This window comes from Numenius arquata, chromosome 9 (assembly GCF_964106895.1).
Source record: "Numenius arquata chromosome 9, bNumArq3.hap1.1, whole genome shotgun sequence".
In the NCBI taxonomy this organism is placed as follows: Eukaryota; Metazoa; Chordata; class Aves; order Charadriiformes; family Scolopacidae; genus Numenius; species Numenius arquata.
The window spans coordinates 22,843,264-22,860,750 of NC_133584.1; the positions used below are offsets into that span (position 1 = coordinate 22,843,264).

Sequence of the window (17,487 nt, forward strand, 5' to 3'; positions counted from 1 at the left end):
TCCATTTGCTAGTAATTCTACTGTTTTTATCCCAGCTTCAGTAGTTTGTATTGCAAATATTTGAAACAGGAACACAGTAGCCAAGCATTAGTATTTTAACCTGACTTCTCGTAGCATATACACTTAGGTATATGGTCATTTTTTTTACTGTGCCATTTAGTTTATATCTGTTAATGAGGAGTAGCTCAATTACTCTTCCAAACAACACTTTTTGCCAAAGGATTTAACAGAACAGTAATATGTCTTTTAAGGTACAGATGTGGTGTTACACGTATTCCTAAGCAAAGCTGTCCAGACCCTACACTCACTTAAGTAAAACGAATTGTGGGCAATTCTTTAGATTCAAGATGCAACAGTAAAGGAATTCAACTCAGGGTCTGTTGTCACCTCGAAACAAGTCATCACGACTCCTCTAAGTTCATTTACGGAACTTCTGAAAATAACAAGCTCCTGTAGTGGTTCTTAGATATTTCAGTAAAAATAAGATTCTAGAGCTGTCAGTTGTTTAAAGTCTTTATTGTGGAATCCTGTACAGAGAATGTTTATAAACTCATGATGAACTAAAGTTTATTTCATGAAGCTGTAGAAGTAGCCATTGCTTCCTCATAAGCCTGGAGGGCCAGTTGTATGTAGCCTTCTTTCTGTGATTCAGTTTTCACAAATACCTGCAAACGTGGCAGGAGAGAGATTAATATACAATTAAGAACATAGTTGCATAATGGGATTTCATGATCCCAGTGGTGCATCGACCAGCTACAGGCACAATCCTGCTGCAGCTACATGTAGTTAAAAACAAAAACCTACCCAAAACACAACCTGGCCTGTGCAACAGTTCTAGTTAAGTATCTGCTGCTTAAGGGAAGGAGACACTTAGAATATTACATAGGCTTCTGCTGTATAGAAGCTTTCTCTTATGTAGTTAAGTAGCCTTAAAGTAAAAAAGCTGTCCTGGTTTGAGTGACACAGGACTGATTTCTCTTCTAATGCTTGGGAAAAGTGCACTTTTAGAAGACTCTAGCATCTGAATTTGTGAAAATATTTACTTTATAGCCAGCTACGCTATGCAGGATTCAAAGTCTCAGTGTTTTCAAGCCTTGCCAGGTGCAGGGATGATGAGGAGCAAGACCTGGACACTTGACCTAAGCTGGCCAAGAGGATTATTTCATATCATGAACAGCGCTTACAGTGTCACTCATTTGCTGTCGCCTGCAGGGAGCACACAGCTTCCTGCTGACAGAATGGGCTGAGTATAATCCTGGTATATTTTATATTGGTATCAGGATCAATACTAGTTCTTTAGAATTCTTAATGTCACTTATTTAGTTTTATCCTATTAAATCTGTATTTCAACCCTTGTGTTTCCTTGTTTTCCCCAATTCTCCTTCCCAGGTGGGGAGGGGTCATCAGGTGAGAGAGTAATTGTCTAAATGAGAATAAAATGTTATGGGTTTCTCAAACCGTAACAAATACATACCTTGATCAGATCCACACCTTGAAGTTTCCCTTCATTAGCTGCTTTTGCTGACTGACATTCAGGATGAAGCATATGATACAGTGTAATTAAACTTGTAGCATCATCCAGCCTAAACAAATAAAGGCCCAGTTTGTAGCAATTATTTCTCTTAATACTTAGAGAAAGTGTACATTGTGGTGTACTTTGCACACCAAAGACTTTCATAAACTTCTGCTTTCACTGAGTACACAGTCATTAGAATATACAACTGAACAGGCATCCCATCATCTATCACAAGAACAACCTGTTCCTGAGAAGGAAGACCAGAAGCACGTGGACACCAAGGTGCCCCAGGTAAGGTACATAAATTTCTCCATAGTGCAGGTTAGGCCTGGTGTACTCTTCAGCAGTAATAAAGCTGAAATCTCTGTCTAAAATACAATTAATTACCCAATAACAAGTATTTAGCGGAACAACTGTGCCAAAGAGAAACTTTCTGACACGGGCTGCAGTAACTACCATGTTCTACAGGAGTAGTAGTATAAATCCTGTAACACCTAGCCCTCAGCTGAATTTAAAACTGGAACAGGTGTCTTACATAAATGTAAGAATAAGCCAAGAGTAGGTGTGTGGCAGGTAAAGATACTCCAAACTCTGGTAATTTAAATTGTCCAGATATTTGAATTTTCCCTTTAACAATTTGATTCCAAAATTGGAACTTCCCTTCTCCATATCCTAAGGTTTAAAAGTAAGATCTGACCACCTATTGAAACTTTTTTAACTTCACGACTAGGAGATGAATGAATGCCACCATCACTGCAGCTTGGAGTTCTAATTGTACAAGTTTCTCCTAGCTCTAGTCACATTTTGAACAATTAAATATGGTTTGTTTCAGGGAGTTTTGAATAAGTTTTGCAACATAACGTTACAGAAATCCACCCATTTAAAATGAAAGTGTATCTATCTGTTCCAAGCTACTTCGGAATTGCTCTAAAACCCAGAGTGTGTCAATCTTAAAAGACAAAATTGAGCTCAGGAGTATAAAAGTGTTAGGCTTTAAGATCAGCACAGCCTAGAGCTGGAAGTGTACTGACAATTACAGGGGAAACAAAAAGAAAAACCCAACAACTACAAAAGGCTGATTTCTCCAGAAACCCAGTTTAACACCCTACAACTTTGTGGACTGTAGCTGGTGCTTGTCCAGCATCTATATAGCTAAAACGTACAGCTAGCCTAAAATTTCATGCAAATGAACACTTTTATACATCTTACAGAAATACTGTATTTTCCAACGATAGTACTTGTTTTCTATTTGTTTAGATAAGCAGAATTAATAAGCGACAAACACCACTTACAAGTCTCTCTGGATCATATCTATTAGTAAGCCATCTGTTTTCTTTCTGTTGACTAGATACCATACCATTCCTCCAAAGTGTCTTGTTGAACGGAGCAGATCGTATTTGGCATGTTTCTCAATGTCATCGTAAGTCCGATGATGAACCTATACACACGCAGAAAAGGTTTCAGTCTCATTAGCATAACTGGAGCTTGATGACAGTTTCTCCCCTCTATCTCTCGCTTTTAATCGATGTTCAGACCTCCCTAAAGTGCAGGAGTAAGCCACAGGTTGAACCACGCTACCTTAAAGCTTTATACATGTTATAATTCAGGGGAACACCCCAATAACCCAGTTCTTAGTACCTGGGCATAGACATCTTTATGTTAAGAGAAAGCCAAATAGTTGCTATGTACTGAAAATTTGGGGAGGGAGGGACATGACATAACCTCTGAACCTTCATTTCACTGCTGTCAAGTTGTAATCTATTTTTGAAGGAGAGAAATAGTAAGATTTCACCTCTTTGCTTTACCATGAAGTAAAGGTACTTGAAAAATTGCCCAGTAGAAGTTATGTTCTCAGTAAGTCAAGAAAAAAAAAAAAAGAAGCTCAAGGATAACAGGTAATCTATGGAGGGGTGAAGAACACATATGAATGACAATCAAAAAAAAAAAATTTTGATCACCAGGTAACACTCACATTTACAAAACAAACCCTGAAGTTCTTCACTAATATTCATTATTTATGAGAAAACTGAAAAATCAACTCACTCTGATATAGTCAGGTGAATCTGGCTCAAACTGCGCAATGCACATGTTAAGGATATCCTCATGGCGGTCTTGCTGAAATACAGTCTAGAACAACAGTTCAAATTCAGGAATAGATTCTATATTGCACCATTCTAACTATCCAAAATAAAAAACAGCAGCCACAATATGTCTGCTCTGGGCAACATTGACAGAGTATCCCCTTAATCACAAGGCAAAATGGACAGAAGTGCAGTAGCTGCCTTGATGACACTAATACAATGTTTCTCGACTTTTTGTTTCTGAACCACCAGTTCACATTTTCAGATGAAGCATACAATTTCATCAATGCATAACAATCAAGTTTGGATTTATAATATGACGGAATATTTACACCTACCCAGGATTCACCTGGTCCCAACCTGGAACTTTATAGTAAGTATTTTAAGTTGAGCTACAATGATAAGCAACTGTTCAAAACAGAAGTCAAGCCACTTAAAACATACAAGCAGACTGGCTTATTCAGAGCTCCTCTGTCCGAATAGCACAGTTTCACTAACAGAGTACAAGGAAGGAAAAACGACCAGTTTTGAAAACCAGGAAGCTCCTACCCCAAGGTGTTCATCCTTGAATACCACTGGGGGAATAACTCTGCGCCCTTCTTTTGGGAAGAATATCTGTATCATTCTGTCTCGTTCTTCCCAGGTTGCTTTGCGTAATACACCATTTGGTTCTCTAACTACAATGAAACGCTCCTGAAAAGAAAGTTAAAAAAAAAAAGGCATTATCTCCCAAAGACTTCTCTCTTCATAGCCAGAACCATTGTAAAAATATTCATATTTGGCAAAGTCCCTCTATACCTCAACCCACACTAAAAGTACCAGTTTCTTTCTGATCCTTGCTACATGCTAAATTCATAATTTCTCCCTTGGTACCTGCTAATGGAGTCCTACACTTGTATCTTAATTTTACTTTATGATACAGCTGTGCACCTGCCTACATTAAAACCTACAGCTCTGTGAAGTTTAGACACAACATAATAGCCAGAGAATGAAGATAATGTTGCTGCTGGCCTGATTTTATGCTTTTAGTAACACCTACTTAATTATGAATGCAAGTATCTTGTACTTTTTAAACTTTGTTTCAGAGGTAGGTGCTAGAATCAAGAAAACAAATAGTACAACAAATAAAACAATATACTCAGATTTGTTCGCAAGCCCATTTGATTTAAGGCTGCAGACAGGAAAGAGGAAGTTTTCAATACATTGAGGCAGAAAAATAAATAGCAGGTTCCTGAAGAAAGCTCTCAGATGGAGTAATAGATGGAAGACTTGGCAACTCATTTCACAGGATCATCACTATATGCACGTTTGAACCATGGAGACGACTTGAAATCCTTAACTATCATTAAGGATTTTTCCAGCCTCTTATTACTGGTACTGAAGACAACCTAGATTTTTCATTAGACAAAGAAATCTAGCTGTCATCTTTATCCGTATACTCCACAATTTCATTTAACAACTGTTTCTCCACAGCTTTCACAAGAATTCTTTTATCATTTACTCAGCTTTCCACCAGATCCAAGCAGCTCCATCTTTTGGTCTATGCACTGTACTGAGCAACCTAATTCCACAGAAAGCCTCTAGAAGTATGGAAGAAATCAGCACTTGTAGCAAATCACAAGCATATGCTTTTAAAACAATTAACTATCCCACAGCTCTCACACACACACCTGCTTTTGAGCACTGGAATTAATTTATCATTATTAAGTTAGAAGCAAGCATTTGGAAATATGTCTTTGTATTGCCTTGTACCAGACTGAATTTACAACTCTTCAGCCTTTTTGCAGACTGCTGTAACTACGTTTTTTTAAACCTTAAGCCTTATTTTGAAATTAAGAATGAAAAGCTCTTACAATAATTTAATATATTGTTACTTACACGATGTGGAACGGAATAAGTTAAATCTGTAAACACGTATTTTGTAGTTTCAGTTCCTTCAAGGAATTTGTCTTCCGCTAAGACATCATCAATTGGCTCTCGTTCTTTCAAAACAGGGGGCATAATTAGTTTTTCTTTAGCTTCCTCGATGGCTTTTCTTGTGGCCTTAAATAAAAAAAAAAAAAAAAGGTAGTTAAAAACCCCATCCTTTTGGAAAGCTAACATACAACTTTGGGACAAATATTTTTATTTATAGAGAAATTTTAAAAACCGTTTTTTACCTTCTGTGGTCGAGAAGAAGTGAGACTAATTGACTAATTCAAAATCCAACTATATGAATTGCATGTGAACAATATACCACTACTGCAACTTGGGCAAATTGCTGCAAGAAGTTCCAAAACTAAAATCTATGTATAGTACTGCAAACACCAAGTTTATTTGTTTTATTTGTTTATTTCAGGTATTTTGCCAAGGCAAAATTCCCGCACAGGACAAACTGTGAAAAACAGTTTATATATTGCTGTGATTGTGGTGACATAAGAACTGGTTTAAGTCAGGTCCATTTGTCATCCTGGACCATGGTCAGACAACAGGAAAAACAGGTAGTCAAAGGATTCCCAGGGCTATAATTTAAACATCAGATAAACCCATTTAACACAATTAGGAAGCATAAGGGAAGAGGATAATAGAACCTTTCACTCGGGAAGAAAAAAAAAAAATCCAATCTCCTTCTATATTCTCCATAAAAATCAGAAACAATTGGATAAACAGAACTGATCATTTAAAATGAAGAAACACTGACTTACACTACTTTAGGAAATGAACTGAAACAAAAGAAAGAAACCAAAGTGTTTTCAATAGCAGCATTAAAGGCAGCAGAAATGAGGACTGTTACAGACTTTTTGCTAAAACCAAAACTTATGCCAAAACAAAGCAGAGCAGCCTACCTCTTCCAGCTGAGCTTCTGTCATCAGCTTGTACTTGGGTGGTTTAAGCTCCTTTTTCACTGGCCTAAAAACCTTCTGCAGATTGAGCCCCGTCATTTTGTAAAGCAGATTCTGAACGGTTTCATCCTCAAAGGAAGGCTTAGCAGCTTTTCCCTCTGCGGGGGGATTTCACAGGCTGTTAACCTGGTTGGCAGGGAGGCCACGGTCATAGAATCATGGAATTGTCTAGGTTGAAAGGGACCTTTAAGATCATCGAGTCCAACCATCAACCTAGCACTGACAAAACCATGTCCCTCAATGCCATGTCAACCCATCCTTTAAATACCTCCAGAGATGGTGATTCCACCACTTCCCTGGGCAGCCTGTTACAATGCTTGATAACCCTTTCTGTGAAGAAATTTTTCCTAATATCCAATCTAAACCTCCTCTGGCACAACTTGAGGCCATTTCCTCTTGTCTTATCACTTGTGACTTGGGAGAAGAGACTGACCTCCGCCTCTCTACATCCTCCTTTCAGGGAGTTGTAGAGAGCGAGAAGGTGTCCCCTCAGCCTCCTTTTCTCCAGGATGAACACCCCCAGTTCCCTCAGCCGCTCCTCATAGGACTTGCCCTCTAGGCCCTTCACCAGCTTCCTTGCCCTTCTCTGGACCCGCTCCAGCCCCTCAATGTCTTTTCTGTAGTGAGGGGCCCAAAACTGGACACAGCCCTTGAGGTGGGGCCTCACCGGTGCCGAGTACAGGGGGACGATCATTGCCCTAGTCCTGGTGGCCACACTACTACTGATACAAGCCAGGATGCCATTGGCCTTCTTGGCCACCTGGGCACGCTGGGCTCCCCCCACACCTCCTTCCGCCCTCGCCAGGCCCCGCCGCGCCGCACACCCGCACTATCCCCTCTTCCCTCTCCCCTGCCCGGCCCCCCCCTGGGGACCGCAGGCGCCCACCACGAAGGGCATGGGCGGGCTAAGCGGGCCCCTGCAGGCTGTGAGACCGGGACGGGAGATCCCCCACGTACCGTCCGCGGCCCCCGCGTCCTGCCCGAGCCCCCGCCGCGCGCGCCAGCCCCACAGCGCCCGCGCCACGCGCGACAATCTCGCGGGCGCCGCCGCGGATCCCCACGCCCCGAGCGCCGCCATCTTACACACGCCCCTTCCCTTCCCGCCCCGCCGCCGCCGCGAGCCGGCCGTCCCCCGAGGCACGCCGGGAAATGGAGTCTCTCCTTCGCCTCAGCGGCCTGTCCGAGCGGCGGCGCCGCCGGGGGGAGTCCGCCTCAGGGAGAGAGAAACGCTTTCTCGGGAAGCGAAAGGGCAAAAAAAAAAAAACCTGCATCCAATGCGTTTGTGTTATTAAAACGCCGGTGAGGCGGAGGTGAGGGCAGGGTTATGGTGCGTTTTGCCGTTCCTGTCAGAGCAGGGACAATGCTGTTGGCGAGAGCAGAAGGGACCGTCGGCTCCCCCAGGAGGCAAGGGCACGGGGCAGGGCTCCCGGCTGGCTGGTTTCCTTCCTTAAGTGGGGAAGCAAAGTAAGCAAAGTAGTAAGAAGAAAGAGGATTTGAGAACATTGTGCGAGCTGCCGCGGTTAAACCACTGGTGGACTGCAAGTGCTCCGGGGTGAGGAAAGGTGTGGGGCGGTAGGTGGGTGGTCAGCAGCTGCCTGGTCTCAGGCCCCTCCAGGCAGTCAGCCGGTAGGGCAGGCAGCCACCTGCCCTAGTTCTTGGGCAGCCTGTCTGAGAGTGAGAAACACTGTGGTAATTTGTACAAAAATTAAAAACCTCACCTGGCTCTTTGCAAATTTGGTACTTGCATGGTGACTGAAAGGGCTGTCTGGTTGTCAGGTAGCAGGTTTTCCATCTGGCCCATAATTTGGGGGTGCTCCAAAGGACACAGCATGAGTATTCCTGCCTGAAAGTACTACCTGAGAAGTACCTGTGCCTCTTCAGTGCGCTGGATTCCTTAGTCTGGTAAAAGGAGCCACTGCCATTGGTGGTGATGAGTTTAGTCTTCTCATGTTTGTGGAGCTTTAGTGTTTCTGTAAAGGACAGAAAATAAATAACTGAATTCAAGCATAAAACCAAAATTCAATTTTATGTGCTATTAATACACCAGATCAGGTCTAATGGCTGTGAAGAAGGGATATGCAGTTGAAACTGGTGTGTTATTTCATTAGAACAATAACTTCTTATAACTGAGTGCATTTCAACAGGTTGAAAGTTTATTACTTGAAGTTTATTTTCTCTGGCTGGTTTTCTATTGTGAATTTCAGTCTTACAGACTGTGGTTAGGGCAGTGTGAAGCAGAAAGAAAACCTATTATCGGCAGGCAAGTCTCTGTACAGGGGTCCTGAATGCTTCAAATTTTAAAATGTTGAAAGCCACACATTGATGCAAGCTGGCTGATGACTTCCCATTGAAACAGGAAATATTTCATCTACAGGAGGGAAGATATGAAAGCAGAAGTAATGTGCCTGTATTGTGTACATTTCCAATTATTTTAAAGTTTAGCGGGTCATTCATTGCTTTGCCAAATCAAAGTCCAAATTATGTTGGTTTTGAAAATGGAGATTGAAGTCTTGGAGAAAAAGAAGACTTTATAGCATATATTAGTTTTCATTAGAATAAAGCTAAGCATCAGATGAAAAATATGTTTCTTTCTACTAATAGATCTTCATTGTACTGGGGACTATTCCTATTTTCCTCAGCCTTATTCAATGTCCAAACACATGTGCTGGATTGCATTTTACATTCAAGCTTTTCAGTATCCTGCCCTTTGCAGGAGGGCATATTCTTCTCTTATTTGTATTGGTACAATTAAGTTGAAATCATTGAGAACCGAAGAGTGCAAATGAACCCTTAATATTATTTTAATGCAATGTTGTGCTTAAGTTATTTAAATAATGCTAAGAAAATGAAAATTAGTTTTGAGGAAATGGAGAAGATGGGATTTTTTCAGTTCTTGCTAAGAAGATCTCTGGAGTGAGAGCTATACCCTATAAGGGAATTGGGAAGTTATTTGGCGACTTGCCTAAAAGCCACTTCAGACCTGTTCATGAATTTGGATGGCAAGCCAACGTCCATTTTAATTCACAGAAGTGCTTAGAAAAACAACAGAATTTATTAGGCTATATCCAGGAGAGGTTAAATTCACATTCATTCTGTGCTGGAGTAGTAACAGCTGCTGTGAGGATTAGCCTTTTGGCTGCTGGGATGAAAGTAAATATTAACTAACTATACTGTAGATGGAAGTATAGCAGGTTAACATAATTTATAAAATAATAACAATTTATATTGGGTAGGTTGGTTATATTTTATTTGCGGTTTATATTTGTACTGAAGTAACCATTTTAAGTAGGATGTTTTATATTGGTATACTTAAAAATACAATACCAGCTTGAAGAACCAGTGGTGTAAAAGTTGATAATGAAATAAAGAATCTTTCTTAGCTTTTGTTACTATTTTGAATGTATCCCAGGACAGTTTCTGTTGGAAAATTTAAAACCATCTGATGACAGGTGGATGTCTTCTGTGAAACACATTGGTGGTCTAAGTCTGGATTCTATTGGAAAAGTGTCAATACAAAATCACCTCCACAGTTGGCATTAATTTCTTTTTTGTTGGTAGTTTCAGGAGGGCAGAAGGATCAGGTGGCTGCTGAGAGTGAACCGGTTTGGTTAATATTTTAGGGAAAGAGAAGGCAAAGGGGGAGCTTAAGAGCTTGCATTGTTGCTTTGCCAATTTAATTGATAAAATAAGAGGCTGTAGTTTACCAGGCTTTCTGAATAATAAATATGGCAAATTAGTAGTAAGAAGTTGTTAGGAAGGAAGAATTCTTTCTTGGAAAAAATAGAGTGAAAAATAAAAAAAATATAAGGTTTGGTAACTGTGCATCCAGCTGCTGTAAGAAGAAACAGTGAACTCGGGCTGCATACATGACTGTAGCTGATGACATGACCTCTTTAAAAATAATGTTTGGCTCTCTTGTTCCTGATAAGAAAGAATCTGGCAACCCTGTGGAACATTTTTCTGAGGGACACAATGGACCAGGTTGGAAGTTCTTTTTTACTAAACCTGCATGGATTAGTCTGAAGAGAAGTTATTTTTCACAGAGAAGGCAGAGAGTGCTGAAGTAATAGAGGGGACACAAACCTTATTATATCATCAAATTAGCCTTTAAAGGAATAATATATTAGATGTGGTTGGTTTGTTTCTCCATGTACATAGATGGAATGGGATATTTTTTTGCTAAAATTATTGGGGTGGTCATTTGTAACACGATTGTCTGTTTGCAGGCATATTACCTGCAAGCATTTTATTTGCCGGTTTCTTTTGGTTAAGGGAGAGAGTATTATTTTCTCTGGAATTGTCTGTCAAGGTCTGTAGCCATGAATTTGCATTGCCATCCAGAGCCCTGGGTAGCAATTATTTTGTTAGTGGTGATGATGATGCATGAACCTTTGCTAATACATCAAAGTACCTATTTTCTATCTTAAAGACCGTATAGATATCTGAAGCTCTTTTATTTTCAAATTTCATTCTGATACTTGGCAGCTGGGCCAAACTTACCTCTGAGGGCAGAGTTAGGGGTAGTTCTGTGGACAAAGCCCATTTTTACAAATAGTAACTGGGATCCCCACTGAAACTACAGTAATTGAGCTCAACTGTAGCCATTATCATCCTGGATGAACAGCTGCCTTCTGTTGCCTAAGTAAATATCCTGAGTGAAAGGGAATGAGTAAAGCATTGTGCAAAAGTTTGTTTCTTTGGTACTGTCAGTTTTAGCAAGTGCTAAGAGTAAGCATAGGTTGAAAAGCAAATGTCCCTCTAGGCTTTATTTGTGCCTTGACTATTTGATATTTGTATTTCAAATTTGAAGAATGAGAAAACAAAAAGGATTATACATGCTCTTTAATTTTCAGTCTAGTTTCAGATGAATTTATACTGTGCACGTGTGCTATATTCCTATGTGCCACAGGGGGGCAAGATTGAGATTTTAAACGAGTGAAAGTTCCTGAGTAGTTACAGGGGATAATGTAAATGAACTGTTTTCGCTAATGACCCAGATTTGCCTCTGTCTCACATAAAACTGCCATAATCTCACTTTAATAATGATAAATTAGATCTATACAAATACTGTCTCCAGTAATTGAGATTACATACATTATTTATAGTAGGGATATAAATCCCACTTCAGTTTATATTGTTTTCATTGCTACACTATAGGGGCTTGAGCCAAAGCCCATTAAAGCCATTGAAAGGCCTTCCCTGACTTCAGCAAGCTCTGAATTAGGAGTCCATATTTATCAAATAAATTTTATTCTTCCTTTCTGCTCTTGTAATAGTTACATTTTAAAAATGAATTGTCAGCAAAAAAAATAGTAAATATTCGGTACTATTCACAGTAAGGTAGGATTTGAGTAATTGTTGTTTTCCCTCTTCTTAATCATTTTTTAACCTCCCTCTCATTCCATCCCTATTTAAAGTCTTGACCATCTGAATCTAAGCGCTCACCAGGGCACTGCAAACTAAATCTGGTGTCCAGCTAAAAATGTTATGTGTGGGCAGGATGGGACATATCTGATACTTTTATTTCCACAGTAGAATGCACTAGAAGGACAGAGCAAGGATCCTGGCAGATTTGTTGGTTTGTTTTATTCTCTGGTGACAGGAATGTTTGGAGGAGATGGCACCCTCCAATTCAGAGGTTAATTATAGTTTTTCCCCTCTCTCCTGTTGCTAACACAAGTAGTCAATACCTTTCTCTCATAATTGTACTTTTATCTGTTTTTCACTGAAACCTGACAGAATATTCTGAAACCTAGAGTGTCCGGATTAAACCTAGATGTGTATTATGTGTATTGCCTGGCCTGTTGTCAAAGGCTCCATAAAAATCCACTCAGATGTCTCTACTAGGTACACTCTGTCATATTTTGTCACTGTCCCAAAGTATCCTGGAAATATGATTTTCCTGCTTTTTTTAAATCCAAACTTAATCAGGGCTATTGTATCATTTTATTCTTTTTCATTTATTTATTTTATCAATTCATTTTCCTGACACAGAAGTATATCATCCTAATTATAAACTGCTCTAATAACAATTCAGTGGTAACTGCAAAATTTTGTTTCTTCTAGCCTTTTCTCATAATAGCTGTTTTTAATAACATACACAACCACTTCATTCTTCAATTCTTTCAGAAGCAGGTGAATACATTTTTCTGGTGGTGACTTGTTACAGTTAAATAGATTATTTTTTTCCCAAAACTAGTTCAGTCTCTATCATAATTTTCTTCATTTATTTATTTTTTTCCAGTTTGAAGAGTAGTAAAGAGTTTCCAGTTAGCTTGCAACCAGCCCTCTTGTTTCTTAGTGATGCCAAGAAACCCCTCTTATCTGTCTGTTGTTGCCTTCTCATGCTCTTTTTTCTCTGATACTCCATCTGTCTCTGAGATTCTTTCACAAATTTACTTCTTCTGGTTTATGTATATTATGTATAATTATTTTTCTCTAAATCTCCTAATTGTTCTTCATATTACCCCTAAACCTTCTTATTTTCATCTTATATTACCTTGACTTCAACTGGATTTATTAGGATTTGTTTTGTCACCTTGTTTTCTCTTTATTCTTTCCCAAATTAATTTTTCAAGGAAGTAAGCTCCTGTAGTTTGCTATTTAACAATATACATCTTTTTATTTACTTTGTTGTTGTTGTTGATAAGAGCAATGTGCACCTTTGGCTTGCTATTAAATATTTAAATAGCCTACATGACAGGGCCAACTCTTTTTAACCGATTTCTTACCCATACCAGACTAAAGGACTTTTTTTACAGTATTTAAAATAAGTAAAATTTATTTTATATATATTATTTAAAATAAATAAATTTTAAGATGTAATCCCCTCTCTTCTAAAGGTGGTGCTGGTGGGGGGTTTGGGGGGTTTTTGTTCTGTTTTCTTTTTCCCTTTCCTTTGGATCCAGAATGTAATACAAATTAAATTTGCTTAGGCAAACCCACTGCGGGTTTAAAAAAGTCATTATAAAGACAGGATCCTGGGGGTCTGACAGAAAAGCTAAAACAGCTGTGCTCTCCAGTACAAACAACACATAAATCTACAGTATCTTCTCTTCATGATCAAATAAGCAAAAGAAAAGGCTCAGAAAGTAAAAGATATTTTTATCTCACAGAAGCAGAGCTAAAAGAATTTAGTGTCGGTTTGCATCTCAGTCATTTCTGTTAGGCTGTTAAAATCTAACATTTTTGCATTTGTTGTAAGTAGAATTATTTTGATTTGCTAGCCAAACAACTCTATTTACCTGTTTGATATGGAGGTTCTCTTTAGGTCCAAGGTTATTCAGCTCTTTAGTGAAGAGCGCATCTCACAAGAAAGTTTCCAGATGTGTTTATTCTTGTTACTTTCTTTCTAACCAAGCAAATCCTAGAAACAAAAATAGACATAGGATTAATTTGGTCAAATAGTTATCAGATCATTATCCCCATTTATTTCCAAGTAAACCTCCTGACATTTATGAGGTTGCCCGCTAGAGTTAATGGGAAGGCTCCCATCCATTTTTGGACACACTGTCTGAGTAGAGTACAAGATGTCACTAGATGATTTCCAGAACAGCATGGACAAAAATGATTCAGCTGGTGCTATACCTGTTTCATCTGGGGCAAAATATATATGTATATTCTCTACAAACTATTTTAAAACTGTGCGCCGAATGACTATTTGCATTTTTGCTTCTTTTGGTTTTCAGAAAGTACATGTATGGGCAGAAACCTGCACAATGTGTTACCACAACTCTTTCTCTTGTGTACCCATAATCCCAGTATGCTTAGCCATGCCATTTTGCAATACATGATATGATCATTAACATATGTCAATGTTTGTACATTTGGACTAGAATAAGTGCTTGGATCTTTATGAAGGCACATATTACATATCTAAATAAATAATGTAGCTGGGCAGCTGGAGAGATCTAGTAGTGGCTTTATAAAATGTTTCAAGGGAAAAAAACCCAGCAGACGGCCCAGCATGCCAGGAGAAATATTAGTGACAGAAACATAAAAAACACAGGCCAAGCTCTGCCCTGTGCACTGTATGCAGCATGCCCCCATTTGTCAAAGGGATGAGTGTACGAGACACAAAGTCAAAGCATGGAATTCTTTCCTTGTTGGGGAAGGGGATGAAAAACAACCTTACAGAAAGCAAGTAGACTGAAAATTAAGATGAAAAGCTGAAAGTGCTAGAAGTCCAAATCTGGTTAGATTTTTTTTTTTTTTTTAAACAATTGCACACAAGAAAGGGAATGTCTTGGTCTTCCCTTTTATTTACCCTGTTCTGGGCTGCCTGACTCTGATCCCTTACACCCACTCTGTACACACACATCGTATCTTTTCATAAACAGTCTCAGCTTATTATCCAAGTGGAAACAATGAATAACTTTCTTTCAGGTTATTGAGCTGAATCAAGTCACGGAGGGGACTAATGAGTGCCAGAGCCTCTGAGGGGAGAAGAATGGAAGCAGGATCTTCTCATTTCATTAGCAGCAAGCCTCCAGATTGTGTCACAGCAGTTCAGGTAACGATAGCCTCAAGATGCAGTTTTATAACTGGCCAAAACTGACCATCATCCTGCTCCCTCTATTCAAGCCTTCCCTTTTTTGATTAAAAACACAGTAGTTTGGGCCACATAAAAACTCAGGATCTGATTCTGAAAGGGAAAAGCAAATGGGATTCTGTCCCCTTTGCGTCTCTGGAACAGCACAAAGATTTTCTCAACCTTACAAGGTATTATTGAGATGCAGCCAATCCACATGATCTTTTACAGTAGAACACTGCAGCATTGAGATCACTTCATTTTTCCCATATGCTCCAGTGCTCCAACCCAAGTACCATTTACTTTGTAAGTAAGCAGTGAAATTTTTGATTGATACTTACAAATTAAGTAGGCAATTGCTTGGATGGGTTTAGTTTAAATTCAAAACCTAAAAGGACAATTTGAGTGCTGAGGCAGCAGAAAATTAGGTCTGATCCTGTGAGCAACAGAGCAATATGGGATGGGTATTGTATAGTTTTGGATTACTGTGTACAAAATTAACTGTGCATTTGCTGTGCGTATTTCAGCCCTAAGGACCAAGTATTTACCCTTAAAGCGAATTTAATATTTCATATTTGCCCTGAAAGCATTGTTTTAATTAGTTGTTCACTCTTTCTCCCTCTCCTCTCACCTCCTTTTTTTATGGTATATCTGATCAAACTTCTTCTGAATACTGGTACAATATGTGATTCTGTGCAATATACTATGTGCTCTAAATATGATTATGTCTCCTACTGATTAGTTAAATGATGCTTACTTTATAGTCAGACATTCTTTTGCTTTCTTCTAATAATTTCCTCAGTGCGACTCAAAAAAAAAGAATGGTAGTTCCGAATAGCGTCTGCCTTGTCAACTATCAGATGGGATCGTTTTATCACGTAGTACTGTATTTCTGAAAAACAAAACTAATCCGTGTTTGTTATTGTGAAATGATTTGGAATATCCTGTCGAAGCTCTCAACGTTATTCCCCATATGTCCACAGAACACTAGATGGCACTGTGTGGCTGTGTGTCATACACAGAAATGACAGTAGCAAAAGTCTCTCGATACATGAAAGAATCCTCATCTTTCAAAAATATTTGTAATATTGCCTTTTTATTATGGAAACAATTAAAACGTGTAAATTCTCGATTTTTACACTCTAAAAGCATTCCAAACCTTCTTTTTCCTGCATTATGTTTACATGGGGGAACGTTTCTTAATGAGTTTAACTGGTGAGTATCTTTGCTCGTTTTTTTGGTCCACTGTAAAGCTCTCCAATCGATTAATCTATCAAAAGGGAGAATTTTCAGTTCCTGATATGATCAGTGTGCTCCTTACTATAGAACAGGAAGGAAGGAATGACAGCAACTGTGTTGCCCTCTTCTATCTCCTCAAATAACCTTTTACTCAGTGCCAATTCATGCCAAGTGTCAATTCAAGAGAACTGACATTTTAAAAATTAAGTGAAAGCAAAAGGCATTAGGTAGCAACAGCAACCTTATACCCTTATTTTGAGCTAAGGAGTCATCTTGAAGACAACCAGTGCAACAGTTGTTACTTTGTCAGTATTTGGTTGGTTTTGGATGACTTCAAAAGAAGTGGTTTCAAAACCACTCCATTTCACACAACTAACATGTTATTCAAAAGGGCCCAATCCTGCACAGGGTCTTTAAGAAAAAGACTGTGTTTTGGTAATGTAATTAAATCACATGTAGTATATTGTTACTTTTCCGTGTCCTATCCTATCTCTGTTTTGCTGCTTCGGGTGTCTCTGCCCCAGTTTGTGTGGGTCACTTTTCATCAAGATAAAACCAATTCCAAGCTAGAAGCTGGGGTCTGTTAATAATTGCCACAGGCTTCTTTGTGACTCTTTGTCAGTTACTTTCCCATTTTGTGTTTCTTAATTCCCCCTAGCTTTAAAATACAGATTGATCAGATGGATTATAAAAATGAAGTATTATTGTAAGTATTCCTGTTTTCTTTTTTGTGAGGCCTAATGAAATATATTAATTTTAAAAAATTATTTTAGTGCTTCAAGAGGTAGGGTGTGTGTCTGCCTCTTAGGACAGGGGGATTAAAAGGCTGGTTCCTGTTGGATCATAGGACTCAGTGATGGTCGGATGAATGTAGTGCCGTCTCATTCTTTCTTTTATGATGCTGCTTTCTGTGCCCAAAAGGAGAGGCATAGCATGGAGCAGCCATTTTATTTCAAGTTCCTCCCCATTGTCTTTTCCATCCCACTGCAGCCTCCAGTGCTGTCTTGTGACAAACACCAGCAGTTATTCCATTTTGGAAACATGGCTAATTGAGGTGGGGAGAATGCGGGGAAGAGGAATCCTGCATGGGAATAATAAAATGTTTAGGACCCTTATTAATGACCCATCTCCACCCCCAGTTTCTTTTTTTTCTGTTGGGATTTCTGCTCTGTGTTCCCTACTGGTACTTTATTTTGACATTTTTGACCCTCTCATGCGCTTTCTTTTTTCCACCCATTG

The 17,487-nt window shown here is 39.1% G+C and overlaps 1 protein-coding gene across 3 annotated transcripts; it reads right to left on the minus strand.

Annotated features, from left to right (window-relative positions):
- Positions 1-498: 498 nt before the first annotated feature.
- Positions 499-7,575, minus strand: MRPS22 (mitochondrial ribosomal protein S22). 3 transcript variants are annotated; one of them, XM_074153446.1, is made up of 8 exons: positions 7,437-7,575; positions 6,423-6,577; positions 5,476-5,640; positions 4,147-4,290; positions 3,560-3,643; positions 2,809-2,954; positions 1,475-1,583; positions 499-665 (listed from the first exon to the last, which is right to left on the minus strand). In XM_074153446.1, exons 1-8 carry the CDS (start codon positions 7,555-7,557, stop codon positions 573-575), a joined length of 1,017 nt encoding a protein of 338 aa, XP_074009547.1. In that variant the 5' UTR covers positions 7,558-7,575; the 3' UTR covers positions 499-572. The 3 variants fall into 3 exon arrangements, with proteins under 3 accessions (XP_074009547.1, XP_074009548.1, XP_074009549.1); XM_074153447.1 differs by having other exon boundaries at positions 6,423-6,575; positions 7,444-7,557; XM_074153448.1 differs by lacking the exon at positions 4,147-4,290 and having other exon boundaries at positions 7,437-7,560.
- Between the last annotated feature and the right edge of the window lie 9,912 nt (positions 7,576-17,487).

Bases quoted from the DNA above. Each gene is read 5' to 3' on its own strand.
- MRPS22 (XM_074153446.1), bottom strand. From the start codon at position 7,557: ATGGCGGCGCTCGGGGCGTGGGGATCCGCGGCGGCGCCCGCGAGATTG. The intron at 3,644-4,146 runs GTAGGAGCTTCC...CTGTTGTTCTAG, and splicing joins TCAAGGATGAACACCTTGGG to ACTGTATTTCAGCAAGACCG. The intron at 2,955-3,559 runs GTGAGTTGATTT...GCGTGTGTATAG, and splicing joins ATTCACCTGACTATATCAGA to GTTCATCATCGGACTTACGA.